The 14,860-nt window shown below is 38.5% G+C and overlaps 1 protein-coding gene across 6 annotated transcripts in view; it reads right to left on the bottom strand.

The window, feature by feature from the left end:
* The window catches only part of LOC114480086 (serine/threonine-protein phosphatase 2B catalytic subunit alpha isoform), a 100,599-nt gene that overhangs the window by 3,175 nt on the left and 82,564 nt on the right, over positions 1-14,860 (bottom strand). Inside the window, exons 9-15 of one of the 6 annotated variants that reach the window (XM_028473900.1) lie at positions 13,314-13,439; positions 12,416-12,487; positions 9,587-9,610; positions 8,752-8,836; positions 7,555-7,652; positions 7,120-7,128; positions 4,724-4,753 (exon numbers count right to left, since the gene is read on the bottom strand). In XM_028473900.1, the coding sequence (XP_028329701.1) occupies positions 4,724-4,753; positions 7,120-7,128; positions 7,555-7,652; positions 8,752-8,836; positions 9,587-9,610; positions 12,416-12,487; positions 13,314-13,439 (444 nt within the window). The remainder of the gene's footprint in view (positions 1-4,723; positions 4,754-7,119; positions 7,129-7,554; positions 7,653-8,751; positions 8,837-9,586; positions 9,611-12,415; positions 12,488-13,313; positions 13,440-14,860) is intronic. The other 5 variants (XM_028473901.1, XM_028473902.1, XM_028473904.1 and 2 more) reach the window with 5 other exon arrangements.

Below are 14,860 nucleotides of genomic sequence, written 5' to 3'. Positions count from 1 at the left end.
TGGTCATTTCAAGTGGGCTACATCGACATATTTAACTTTTCCTGATTATTTAGAGCAACCAAACGCAGCACAAATTAGCATTTTTACCAAAAAAAAAAGCTGCTAAATGATCAAAAAAGCAGGCTGAATGCTACACTCCAACAGCAAACAATGGGATGTTTACAGACAAATGAAGGTGCGTGACGTCATCAATCATGTGATTTTAAGATGGTGGAATACAGGTTTTAAACCGTAAAGTAGTTATTTTTTTTAAAAAAGTTAATAAAAACAAATATGGTACAAAATAATGTGTTTTGTTAGACATAAATCATCTAATAAGTATTTTTTTAAGATTTTAGGCCACATTTGTAAAAACAGTGGAGGATTCCTTTAAAAAAACCAAAAAAAAAAAACCTGTGGCGTCGATTGCCTGATTTAGCCACACAGTTATAGGAATTTGACTGCACAAATATCAAACAAAAAACTGTGTCACATTGTTGTAAGAATAGCAGCATGAATCAAATCAATGAGCCCTGGCCTGATAACAAAAGTACGACACATTAAGTATCAGTAAAGTGTAACTGACAGACAAAAGGACTGTAGAATCAAAGGGGCCGTGCTGGCTCAAGGTCCAAGGCTTTTCACTGTGCCGTGAGCATCACTCCTAAAACATCTGCACTCCAACAGCTCATCAAACATGGTCTTACTTTATTCACACTGTCAAATTAAAAATATCTCAACACAGGCACATCCAGGGAAACCCTTGGACCCTGAAGATCCAAACCGGCCCCATCACATCACAGGTCAGAACAATTAACAGGGAAGGAGAATGATGAAATCAACGGCAAATCAAAGAAACAACAACACAGGGAAGTTAAACAGGAAAAAGACTGGAGTGGAGCCCACTGAGACATTTACTTCCACAAAGTAGAACCACGGGAAGACTTGAGCTCACGTACAGAGACACTGCAGAGGTGCTTGGGATGCTAACCACTTGTTTTGTCTGCTTGAAGCATGCAGCAATAAGGACGAGTGTTATGAAGGGTGGAAGTTACAACACGGCCAAGGATGGAGCCGACGGAAGCAGAATCAGAACAAACTGCACTGATGGCTGGTGAATATATGAGGAACGCACAGAGCATCATTGTCCTGATTAATGTCACCACTGCTAACTGCTTTATATAAAGCCATTGCTAGCATTTACATTTTTTGGGTTTGGTTTTATTTTAGCTTTAAAATAATAATTTTGTGACGAATGTGTAATATTACCACTTTTTTTATTTGATGTAAAAATATGGTACACATAGGAAATATACCACTACTGGAACAAGATATAACTACATGAACGTGTCTTAGTTAATATTTGTTATACTCAAATAAAGGTGCTTATGTACTGGTATTTAGTTCCAAATGAAGTAAGCAAATACACTTTAAATTCCTTGTTCCAAAGAAGTTGCAGTTTGTTTGTATAAATAACTTTATATAAATGGAAAAAGAAAGACAGGTAAAAACTGAGACGACGCAATTTGGAAAATATTGAAATGAGATTTTAAAGCTGCTGGAGACGATATTTTTTATCAGATTGAGACAAAGTGTCGGTCTCGCAGATCAATAAATCTAAGATAATTTGCGTAAAAAAAGATGTAAAAGGTTGTTTTGATTTGCACTATAAACGCTGGGTTTATTGATGTTGTTCAAAGAATTTTGTGCATTGTATTGTGGGATGTGGAGTCCCGTAGACGGATGCATAGAAGTGTTTTTACTTCACTCTTGCTGTGATTTCTTGTGTTTCTTTGCCGGACAAGGAGGACAGTGATTCACTTTACACCATTTTTGTTTTAGTTTGTTCCTGGTGTTCCCCGAGGTAAGGCTGAATGATTAATTGCATTTACAATATTATCGCAATATCATAAAATGCGATTTTCTAATCGCAAAGGCTGCAATTTTTTTTTTTTACTTGTCCTGTCAAGTTCAGAGAGTGTTTAACAAGTGCAGTCCACACGTTTCATGAAATGTGAAGTTAGTTAGATACGTTGAAGAGGTAAAGCCACAGATTTGTTTGCTTTATTGTTGTTATCTGTGCTTTAAAATTTAAATTTTATATTCAAAATTTAAATAAATCTGACATTGTTTGTTATGAAACAGATTGATTTATTGCTCGTGTTTATTGAAAAATACATGACAAGAGGCCCTTGAAAAAATAATCTCAATTAGATTATTTTCCAAAATCGTTCAGCCCTACCCCAAGGTATCACCTACATTTTTTAAAACTGGGCTAGATTTGGTTATTTCAGTGTAAACTCTGAAAGTTGAGGCAAAACAATGTTTATTTTAGTCTGAGAAAAACCCTAGAAATGTGTTGGGGAGTCACTTTGGTGGAATTTTGAGGGGGAAAACGCAAGAAATCAAGGCAAGAATGAAGTAAAGGCAATTTAATCTGTCTACGGGACTTCATATCCCATAATGCAATGTGCCGACAAAGTCAAACTTTTTACATCTCCCAGCAAATAATCTTAGATTTATTGATTGATGAGGCCTACACTATGAATTTATATGATAAAAAAAACTGTCTCCAGTAGCTTTAACTGAACTAAAGAAAGTCTTTTGTGTATTTATTAGGTTCATCTTTAAAAACACTGTTAAGAAACACACTGTTTTCCTTTTTCTTTCTTTTTTAAAGTATACTTTCACGACAAAAAAAATGTCACTTCCACCATTCATAAAGCTTTGGTGATTATTATGAGCTTTGTAAAATGAGCCTTTGGCAGAATGGGGGTGGGAAGGGTATCGTTTAGAGAACAGATTGTTTGGTAATTTGTGTGGAGAACAGCGTGATGGTCAGTGTGTTGCTGCATAGCACAGGCCAGACACAGGTTATTAGCAGCTCACAGGAAAGAACACGACACAGCAGGGCCACAGGGGATCCACATGGAGAGAGAAGCAGAGGAGTGTCTTCACACTACAATGAACTGTCCTCTGTGGGGCTTAAGAGGAAGTACTGGATGGACACTGTCCACGTAAATAATGGCAGCTAGCCGACTACGCTTTAGCTTGCAGTTGAGGGTTGTTCTTGCACTGCAATTGATGTACATTTTTAGAGAGGATCAGATTTGAGGCGTCAAAGCCTTCTTTGGAGCCGCAGGGTCAGATTCAAGTTGAAAAGCTAAATGGTAAATACTGGAGTGCAACAACAATGCATAACTGCATCAGGAGCTTCAAAGAGGAAACTCCGTGAGAGGCTTTTATAGTAAGGCTTCATTGGGTTGTGTGAGGGCACAGCAGAGTCTACTCATATTGATAATTGAACAGATGATCTATTACACATAAGTGTCTAATATTAAATGCCTTGGATGAGTGCTGACAGACTCAGGCTTTAAAGGGTAACTGAATACCGATGATGACATGCGTCTAGGATGGAAATGTAAAAACATGTCTCAAGACACGCCCAGTCTATACTATAAAATCTGGAAAGAACAATTTATGCTAGGCTAACTAGTACCTACTCAATACTCACTATATCTCTTTATACACAATTCTCTCAATCCAACCTCCTCGCCGCAGACTGCAGGTGCTAGTTTTTATAGGAGGGGCGGAGCTAATAGTGAGGTGAGAAGCTTTCAAAATGTCACAAAAAAAAAAAAAAAAACACTGACTAAAATATCAAGAGTCAGACACGAATCAATCAACAACTCTACTGAATACCCAATAACAGTGATTTTGGGGTTTACTTTTAAGAGCAACAACCTTTTTTCTACTGCAATCCTAAAGATGTTTGTTAATATTTTGGGTACAACTTCCTGTTCTACTAAAGAGTTAACAGTAACAGACAGCAATGATTTAATGAGGTTCATTTATTAATGAAAAAGGAAGTTGCTCCCAATAACAGTCTTGTGGAAAAAATATATACATGAATCTTAAGTCTTTAGGGCTGAGTTTTTCAACACTGGGGTCGTGACCCCATGTAGGGTAGCCTGGAATTTAAATGGGGTTGCATAAAATGTCTAGTAATTGATAAACAAAAATAATTATTACTGAAAAAATGTATTGCATAAATAAACAATTGTTTTTTTTTTTTTAATGAAACAACACAATGTTAAACAACTATTTTATACTATCACTTTCTCAAATATAAATATAGCAAAATAAATGAATAAATATATGAATAAAATGCAATGTAAAAATATCTGTCACTTTGTGCACTAATCCTGGCTACTCTGTATTTGTAATACAGTATCACATACATAATCAAAAACAATTCTTTTCATTTTTTCTTAATGAAATTGAGGTTTTTAAGGTTTTTACTGACGCACCATTATCTGGTTATCTATTGAAGGACAGCTCTAGCTGCCAGAGGACTGCGTCTCCCACGCTGAGAACGAGGTGAACGTGTAATCAGGATGCTAGAACGTGTTAAGTTGTGTAATGACACTAACACCAACATATTTTTCATTTTGGTTGAAACAAGTATTCCTTGCTGTGCACTCAGCTAAAACCACTGCCTGAGCTCTGTGACAATGAAACCTGTGCTATAAAAGGAGTTCCCCTTTACAACACGTGACAACAGAGTTTCCTTAGCTTACCCACTGACTCCCCCCACCCCCTCTTGTTAATACTGTGCTGCACTTTGTTAGCCCAAAGACCCACACACTCTACCCAAGCACCAGCGAGATGGATGATAAACTTAACGGAGCTCCCCATCTATTGCTATGAGAAGCAACAGAAGAGGTCAGCAAGACCCATTTACCTTCATCAGCCTCAATAGCTTCAATAGTAGCTGAAGAGAAGAAGAGGGGGGTTGCAAAATGAATGAGAGAAGTGAGCAGAGGAGTTCAATTTGTCCCAGGAACAAGTCAATGAGCAGCAAAGACAGCCAAGGCCGACAACAAAGGTTAACGTCATCTCCACATTATTTTATCAAAGGACACATGGATGTTGGAAAAAAGGAGGGTTAAATGGCAAAGGAGGAGTGAGGAGGAGGAGTTTTTGTGATGTGTGGCCTGCTTTCTTTGAAGATATCAGACCAGGATGTAGAATGCAGAAACAGGAGGTGCACATGTTGATGGAATCAACAGAAAAAAGAGGCTGAAGTCTGTTTGTTAATGTGACAAAACAGGGTGTAGATGCAGATATGATGAGAGTCTGAGAAATGGAAAACAAACAAAGACACATCTGTCGTGTAGAGGAGAGTAGTAAAGAAACTACTGAAGGTGTGTGAGAAAACCTTTGGTGTTTCAGCCACTTACCATCGACTTACATCACCCTTAAGATAAGAACTTACACAACACAACTACAACACAGCTTTACAAAGAGACTGGGATGGTGGTGACGGCAAAGAACATAAATAAAACCAAAAAAGACTAATACCTTTACAAAAATCATAAAAGAGGGACAATGACGTGATGCTTCATGGCTGATGGAGTCAACATTACAGTAGAAGCACACTGGTGTCAGACTAAATGAGGGGAGAATGTGATTCTACTGATGTTGTGACAGCAATCTCCGAGCATCGCTCTACCTTCACCAGGGGTTCTCTTTAGTGTGTTTGAACACTTGTGTGTTTTATTGTGTGTTTTTATGAAACACTACTCTTCTTCACTTCTAGGGCCTGTACTAAGAAGCTGGATTTCCTCTTCTCGTGTTAACTTCCGGGATATAATCAGTGTCCTATACTACGACGCTGGCTAACTTCTTACCGGGCTAAATCACCGTGGTAACTTAAGCTGCACTCCTAACCTGGTCGGGAGCAGGTTTTGTTCTGAATGAGATTTGAGAGAGTATGAAAGTCCTGCCTCCTGACCAATCAGACCTCTTGGAAAATGACCAGCACATTGTTAGCAGATCCTGGTTGGTGCAGATTTGACAGCTGTGTTTAGGAAAGAAATAATATTAATGGATAAATGCAATCCTTTCATTTACTGATGACATCCTGTAGGAAAAGTATAGATTTACATCTGATGGACTGATCTACAGTCAGCTGATGAAGCCTGTGTCGGATGCGCGCACGGATTAAATCATTCATTCTTTAATTCATTCATTCATACATATGCAATAGTGTCAGCAGCTTCCTGCCTGCATTCTTTTCTTCCTGCTTTATTCTGCAGCAACAGTGTTGTTTTTGGTCTGAATTATGGATTCTAAGTCTCCTTTTTACAGAATTATTACTCAATTGTGACGTAAGTTGCCCTACAATTCCTCCGTATTTGCGATTGATCTGACGCTGCAATAACCACCCCTGTCACAGGAGCGCGCACATCTTTAGTGAACGTGTCTATATCCCGCTTTGTAGTACAGGGTCTTTCTGACATGGAATGTTTGGTTAGGAGACGCCCGCTAATGGAGAGATATCCCAGATATACTTAGCCAGCTTCATAGTACAGGCCCCTAAAGAAACACCTGTGCACCAAAGTCCTAATGAAAAACAGCCTTTTATAGGTTTGTGTGACACTGAAATTAATGTATGATAACTAATATAATTCACCTGTATGAATTAAAGCAACACTAAAACACCTAAAACAAGCCTGAAAGAGACCTGAACGAGGCCAATGCTCAAACAAATAAACAAAGCTGAAAAAAACCATAAACAAATATAAATAAAAATAAAAATTTAAGCTTACTTTAAAAATTAAACAAGTAATTTAAACCAGAAATTAAAAAACAAAAGGTAATTTTGGCTTTACCATTCTCCAACTTGGTGGGTGGGGCTCATCAATGTAAACAAAGCTAACAAGTATTGTGATTAGTTCTATTTCTATTTTACTATGTGTTGATGTCAAAAAGCTGCTGAGGTTGGAGAACCTGTGAGAGGAGAGGGAAGTGGTCTGGATTTCTGCTTCACTTTGTGAATGACAAGCCCAACAGCAGCTGCCCCCCTTCAATCATGAGCTCTTTATGTCTATTCCAATTCATCTGCTCTGATCCTGACATAAAGCTGCAGGGATTCACACCCACAGCTCCACATCTGGTAGATGAAGGTGGACACTTTGAAGTGAATCCATTCACTTCTCTGCTGTAGGAACTTGTCAGACTCACTCTGTTTGGAATCTACCATGAGAGGGGGGGAAACTGAGCTCTAAATGTGTCTCACAGAGAAAATGAAGGAAACAATCTATCACAACAGAATACTTGCATAACCGACTATACCTGCAGTTTCTAGGGAGAAGGGAGAAGGGAGAAAGAAAAAGATAAGAGGTAATATTTGAGATAAAAAACCAGTGAGATGCAGAAAAACAGAGATGGGACGAAAGGGCAATAACTACAGATATTTGAACAGAGGACAAAGAAAACCTGTAAAATGTGTTGGACATTGTGTGGGAGGATACAATACTCTATCATAATGTTTTATCATCATTTACCATCACAGTGAATGCTGGGATTTAAGAAAAGGAAAACACAAACATACTAAGAGAAACATTCAAAAGTGTTAACATAAAATTCCAGTGGCATCAATAAAGGAGAAGCTAAGAAGTCTTTCCGAACTCTGACATAACACTTTGTTCCAGCTTGTGCTGTGTAAGGCCAATGGGAGTGCAGCTCCCTCCCGGGGCTCCCAGATGAGGGTCTTTGTGACGGTCTTACCATTCTGCAGCTTCTCCTTCCCACCAGACAGCACTCCACTGGGCAGCATGCCGGTCGGGGTCAGTCCCTTCAGTGTCAGCACGCTCTCACTCTCCTCTCTGCAATAGCGACAGTTTCATGTCCATCAGCTTCATAACATGGAGGTGGGTGCAGATTGCGTCATTAGCAATAGATAAAAACAGGGAGGCTGATAATGACCAAAAATATGGAAGAGGATTATGGCCAATTTTGATGGAGGAAATAATTTTGGGCACATCAAGATTAAGGTCGAAATGTCGAGATGAAACTGAAAATACAATAATGTATCATAATAATAGTCAAAGGTTTGCAAATAAAATAAAATCTACGGAAGCCGATTAGCGCCAATTCACCATATGACAGCAGTCTCTATCAAAACTGGCCCTCATCTGTTTCCGTACAGCTCCTCTTCCAAATGTGACTGGTTTTTCCTCTGAACAGATTCTGTTTTTGGCAATCTCTCTTAAAAGTCCTTAAAGAGATTACAACGCCATGTTTATGAGCTAATGGAGAAAGAATCTCTTTGTTATTAAATTCAACTTTGAAGAATAGTTTAACGCATTCATCGATACACAACATTTTGTAGACGGCCATGATCTGCTGTTTGTTGTCGTATATGGTGAAGTGGTCGTTGTCAGCTTTGGTAGATTTGACTTCATTAGCAACCCTTTGACTTTTATCACAATATTGTATTTTGAGTTTTACTTCAAAAGTTCGACTTCAGTCTTGACATTAGATTTAAACTTTATTCTCGAAATTTCAACTTTAATCTTGACATTTGAACTTTATTTCCGATTTGCCCGAAATTAAGTTCTCCATCAAAATTGGATAATTGGCTTTGTACAAAAGATCTATGTCAAGTTTTTAAACGAGTAGATTTCTCAGACTACTAAGCCACAATTTTGCACATACTAGTGAGATACAAAAGTTACATGGGCATTGGGCTAAAGAAATCCTCAAATTTGAAAACACAATATGCTCACGCAATATAAATTGTCTCCTGATTTCCCAATCCTTCTGGAGAAGAAACATTTTTTATAACCAATGTTTTAAACAACTCCTTAATCAGCAATTGTTCTCACAGCTGCACAGATGTTTGGCTTACTAAAACAGTTTCTGTATTATAGAAGTTTGAGAGCAGTTATTTGGAAGATAAATGAGTGTTTCCTGTTTTCATACCTGAGCACAGAGAATACCCGAGCCATTTTCCCAATTGCTCTTATCTTATTGCGGATGACCTCCTTGCGAGCTGAAGCCGTGGCACCTGCAGAAGTCAGAAGCCAGGAATGTCATGAAAACTGTGCTTCACTTTAAACTACAACATCACAACTGTGTGCATGTCTTCTATTTGTCTAAGGGCATTTGGATTGTGTCTGTTTGTGGCCTATTAGGTTGATGCGGCAGGTAAAGTCATCTCTGTAAAAAAAAAAAAAAAAAGCTGAAGTTTGCCAAACACAAACCAGTTTGAATTCATTTACACGTCACATCATCTGAGTGAAGCTCAGCATTCAGTGCAGTCATGCTACCTGCCTCTCTTACAGTTCTTACATTGTGTCAAAAACGCAAACTTTCGGCATGGTCGATGACTCATCACGACTGCTTTTCGCCTGCGTTTTGATTTTGAAGACAGAAGACGAGAGTTTTCCAGGCCTGGAAGTAATAGCTTGGTTATATTGAGACTATTTGGCAGAATGAAGGATGGAAATGAAGTGGATGTGTCATGAGAATCAAGGGGAAGAAAGAAATCACCTCTTTAAGCTCCTCAACTCACGCTCATGTAAAATAAATCAAACTTCCATTTTGGGATATTAATCCTGAAAATGACCCAGAATGTTTAACATCTGACTAAAGAAGAATAAACCAATATTCACTGCATAGACTATTGGGTTAGAACAGGAGTTAGAAGATGCTTCAAACATTGCCGTTAGTTCTATAGATTTCTGCCACGCAGCGAGCAAGCAGCATTGAGAGGAGATTTAATCACTGTACATACCAGTACGGCTAGTGTTTGTACCTTTTTTGGGATATATTAGCTGTCCTTCTCATGAAACACCCCCAAGAAGAGAAGACAAAAGAAAGGATAGAGAGATCAGTGGATGGCTGCAGAATGAAAGAGGTGGTGAAGCTGAAGGAGGCACACGGCAAAATAAAAGACATAAAGAATTAATAAGAAAAAAATAGAAATGTGATGCATTGAGCACAAAACTCTGGAAAACATAGAGAGAAGAAATGTTAGATGAAATAAACCAACAGAGAGAGAAAGAGAGAGGGGGGAGGACAAGGGAGATAAAAATATGTGCAAATGTTGGAAATATCAATACAATGGCAACTGTGAAACAATAGCACACACAAAAAAGATCAGAGCAACCAAAAGGTTAAGAGAAATAAAAGTGGCACAGAAAAAAGATGAGTGAGATTAAAGAGGAATCCTAATGTGACATCTATGAGATGGAAAACAAAGTGAATCAGAGTGTGTGAATATTGAACAGCTGAACAGAAAAAATGAAGAGTTAAATAACGGGAAATAGAGAATAAATTTAGATTTAAAAAAACTAAACTAAACTCTTTTATCGTTAAACAATGAGCTAAACCTTTAGAATATTCCATAAAGCTACAGTAAATGTCTAAATAAATTGAAGTAGGAAATGTTTCCTATTTTAAACAAAGTTTACTTTTGCATACACTGAAAAAAGTACATTAAAGTTATTCTATTACAGAACGAACATGATGAGATCCAGTTTGTCAAAACGGTAGATCTCTGGAACAGCTGCACAGATTAGTTAATATTATGTACCTCTCTCATACTTTAAAAAAACCTCATAAATACTACTTAATAAATATAACAAACTCATTTAAGGTTGTGCATAAAAACTAATATTTAGTTTATCATTATTTTAGTCTGTATTGTTATAAATGCTATGTTTGATTAGCTGATGTGCTGTAAGATCATTTACAAAGGGTCGGCATTTAGCATTAAGCTTCAGTCAACCCTTTTTAGCCCGACCACAGGAATAATTATTTGATGAATTAAAGATGTATTATATTTGTGAGATTGTTGAATCTGTGGACTGGATGTATTAGTGGATTGTTTTGATTCTTAGACTGAAATAAAATAAAACCATAATCTTCACGGACTAAGAGTGGACCAGAAAATGTTCATCCTCCTTAAAGCTGCAGGTGGTAATTTTTTTGGTGTTATTTGGTCAAAAATCCATAATCAATTTTGAGCATATTGTAATCCAAAGTGTTCTGAGTGGACAGTGAATATCTGCTCTTTCTCCTGGCTCTGTAAATGTGCTTTAAAAATACAGCCAATCAGAGATCTTTCTAACAGCAGGGCAATATATGAGCTGTTTTAAGCATTCACGATATGAGAATAGGGACAGTCCCATGGCATTGCATTCCAGCTGAAGTCTCTAACATGAATTTTGGCAGAGCAAAGTAGGAGGGAAAAGAAAGACAGAGGTGGAGAAGCAACAGAATAAAATGTGCAATTCATTTGCAGTGTGGAATATGTCTGCATTGGTAAGCCGGGATCACTGCAGCATGGCTGCTTGTGTGAGAGGAACAGCTGTGGCTTGAGCCTCTTACCCTGGATTTCAACTGGATCCATGACTGCGCTGTAACTGCAGCGTCATTTGCTGTCCACTGCCTCCGGTTTTGCTTCGTATCTGTTGCAGCAAGGACTGGGGAGATCCCGCTAATTCAGGTGTAATCGTGCAATACATATATGTGATTAAACCATATCTATATGTGAAATACAATTTTAAAAGTGCTCGGATCGGGCCAACAATGAGTCCGTATATGTGCTTGGTTTTTGTGTAGAATCCCAATTGCGCCTGCTAGAACCAAGATCCACAATTTTCGGGTATCATCGGACAGGTTTTATTCTCCTGAGTCCGAATATGTGCTTGGTTTTGGGATAAAGTCCGAAATGGGCCCGCTGGAGGTCCCGGAAGGTTGATGTTTTTCTCTGAGTATTTTATTTTGTAAATAATTTGGATATTTTATTCTGTCGATGCACTACTTCCTGTCCTGTACTGGCTTATTTTTGTTAACTTGTGCAGCACAGCTCGGGCATCCAGCAAAAATAGAAGTGCTGCATATTTGCAGCAGAGGGCAGCAGCATGTTGCAGCAGTTACGGCGCTGTGATGGTGCAGATTCAGTGGAAACTGACACATTGACTTGAATGGAAACCTCAGCTGCGTTGCTGTTTCGGCGCAGTTACGGAGCAGTAACGGATCAAGTGGAAATCCTCACAGCAGCGAGTGATATGTGCTTTCATGTCTCTAAAACATCAGAAAACTGTCCAATAATACAAAATAAAGTCCCTAAATTTATTAGTAATCTCTATGGAGAAAACAGTTGCAAAACGTTCCACAGTGTGCACGTGCATGCAAGCGTTCCCAAGAAGACCGGTGAAATTAGTTCAGGAGGGGAGGGGGGAACGTGGTGCGCCTCACGATTCTACAAACTGCAGCTTTAACAAAACTTGATATGTGTTCATTTGAGGGGTTGCAGAAATGTTAACACTTATAAAGTATGCAAGTGAAGTAACGCACATAAAGGTAAAGAAGGATGAGAGTGTGATGTCACTCTTTGAAGGCTTGGGTGGAGCTCTGACTGTTATACAGGTTAGTTTCAGCCATTTTTCTAACCTTTGGTATACTATGCATCTTCTGATTCACAGTGTCACCCTTTGAAACTGTAAATCTAATCAATGAGTCACTGGCTCTTTTTCCTCTGGGTGCATGTTTGCTTGTGAATGAATTGCATGGTGATCCATTTAGCAAAGGAGGTCTCCCTCTAGTGGTTTCAATGCAAAATGCAGCAGGAGCTCACCGTCTAGTTCCTCTTCAGTCGTCAGCTCATCATTGGAACAGATGCTCAAAACGTTCACCAGCATCTCAGTCACTGAAAGATCAGAGCAGCAGATATTCAAATACTTTTACCGAATAAAACCAGTAATTGCAGTTGATATGAAGTTGATATGTGGCAATGTGAGCATTAGTGACCTGCTAGCACTGCCAGGAATGCCCGTGTGCAGGAAGGTCAGGGCCTAAATAGACCTTCCTTCCTGGAGTGAGTGCGTCAGCCATAGCTATGTATGATTAATTGACACAGATGCCTCACCCTAAGAAACACCCAGTGCTATCTTTGATGCCTCCGTCTGCGACACACAAAAAACTACAATTTCTAGATGCTGGTTTCAAGGACTTGACAAATAGTGTCTCTTAATGCAGCAGCGGCCTTAAAAGGCTGCAGCTCATCTGCTGACAGAGACAAAACGCAGGCATGTGACTGCTGGCTCTGTGTAGAATTCAATATAAACTTCAGCTTATTGCTTTTCTCAGGCTCTACAAAGCCAAGTCTCTGACTGCTTTTTTAAATAGTGGTGTCCTCGTGTTGACTCGAGGTCGACATGAGGACACCACACCTGCGTATTAGTGCAACAACGATATTTATCACTTTTTTCTTCTTCTTCTGCATCTCTACCACATTTAACCTTTTCAAGTTTTGAAAGGACTCTTAACATTTACTTTAAGTGCCTCCATTTATAAACTACAAAGTCATTATGTGGCACTAAGAGCTTTATTTCCCATGACCTGGCCATTCCTAGCTCTGACTCAGGAAAATGAACGTTCATTTCCACATAATGAAGGGGGAAACGTTTGATGGCTAGTATGCAATGTTCTCCCTTTCCATATAGCCGCGTGTGCGTGAGCGTGCACGCTCTCACCCTTCTCGCCAACAAACGGCAGCGACCAGGTGAAAACGTCCATGAAGTTGGGCAGCCAGTAAGGGTGAGGTGAGCAGTTGAACTGTCGGATGTTCATCACGTTGTTCTCGTACTTCAGCACTGCCGCTGTGGAAGGAGAGGAAACAGTTCACCCAGACGTAAATGTGAAATTTATTCAAATGTCACAGTTGGCTCTCTTTTCCAGGACGCAGACTTTAAAAACTACAAGCATACGTCAGCGTTTACTGCAGCTTTCCATTGCAGCAAAAATCACAAGATGAAGAAAAACCAAAAGCCAACATTGTAGGTTTTGAAAGATGATTAAATATTACATTAAAATACATGTGGATGTTTGGAAATAAAATGCTGATTCACCCCAATATGCGCTTACATATGTTCAGGATTTATGTTTCTATTTCACAGTGAAAGCCTCAGCTCTACTCTGCTATTACCAGTTTCCTTCCTGTTTCCAACCACCACTTAGAAATGCAAAGCCACAACAGCCAGTCCTATCAAAGTACAGGGAAAACCAGAAGAGAGGTCATAAAAATGTGATATGAACATAGAAATATAGAAGCATATTCACAGTTTAGCATTGTTTTATCAAATAAAGAAACAATACTAACTTTAACTGTAATGTAACAAAACAGTATAGTCATGATCAATGGTGTGGTAGACCAGGGGTTCTCAACCTTTAGGGTCACAAGACACTAGGAGGGGGTTGCAGGATGCAGGATGAAACAACTAAGGATATTTCTGAGCAATTTGAGCTTGATTTTGCTTATTTTTACCCATTTTCTGCAACTACACCAAACTTGCCATATTTTAACCTATTTTCATCACTTTTTTGCCATATGTTTGCTCCTTTTAATGCAATTTTTCTACATTACTCTCATTTCTACCGCTTCTCCATCAAATTTCAATGCCTTTTCTGCACATTTTTTCCACTTCATGACATTTTTGGCACTTATAAACCCTATCCACCACTTTTACCACATAATGTAGCATATGTTGACCCTTTATTGTCACTTTTCAACCTCTTTTCACCATATTTCATGTTTATTTAACCACATTCAAGATGTGTCATGCCAGTTACTTTAAACAAAGTTTTCCTACTAATTGTTCCAATATTGATACTTTAAACCCCTTTATACCACCTTTTCTGCTTTCCCGCTCTAATTTGCAACTTTTAACCCATTTCTGTGGTTTTTAAAATCCCAATTTCACCACCATTTTCACAGTTTCTGGCCATTTTCCCCACCCATTTTATTTCTGATTAAAACAAGGATTTACATTTTTAAGATGACTACTGTATATACTAGGGCTCCAATAATAATAAACTTCTTGGATAACAGTGGATATTATTCAGATAAATAAATAAATGATATAACAAAGACCTTACCCACACAAATGAAAAAGAAATGCTGGATGAAACCCAATGACAGCAAATCCATTTCAACCCAGTGATCATCCGTCATTCTCCTGCTTTGGAGCAAACTTTCATTTAAATGCAAAACTACAAATTAAGTTGTATAAACTAGGCTTCA

The sequence above is a fragment of the Gouania willdenowi genome, chromosome 18 (genome assembly GCF_900634775.1).
Source record: "Gouania willdenowi chromosome 18, fGouWil2.1, whole genome shotgun sequence".
Taxonomy (NCBI): domain Eukaryota; kingdom Metazoa; phylum Chordata; class Actinopteri; order Blenniiformes; family Gobiesocidae; genus Gouania; species Gouania willdenowi.
The sequence above is the reverse complement of the archived record's forward strand: the minus strand, read 5'-3'. Positions and strand labels throughout refer to the sequence as shown.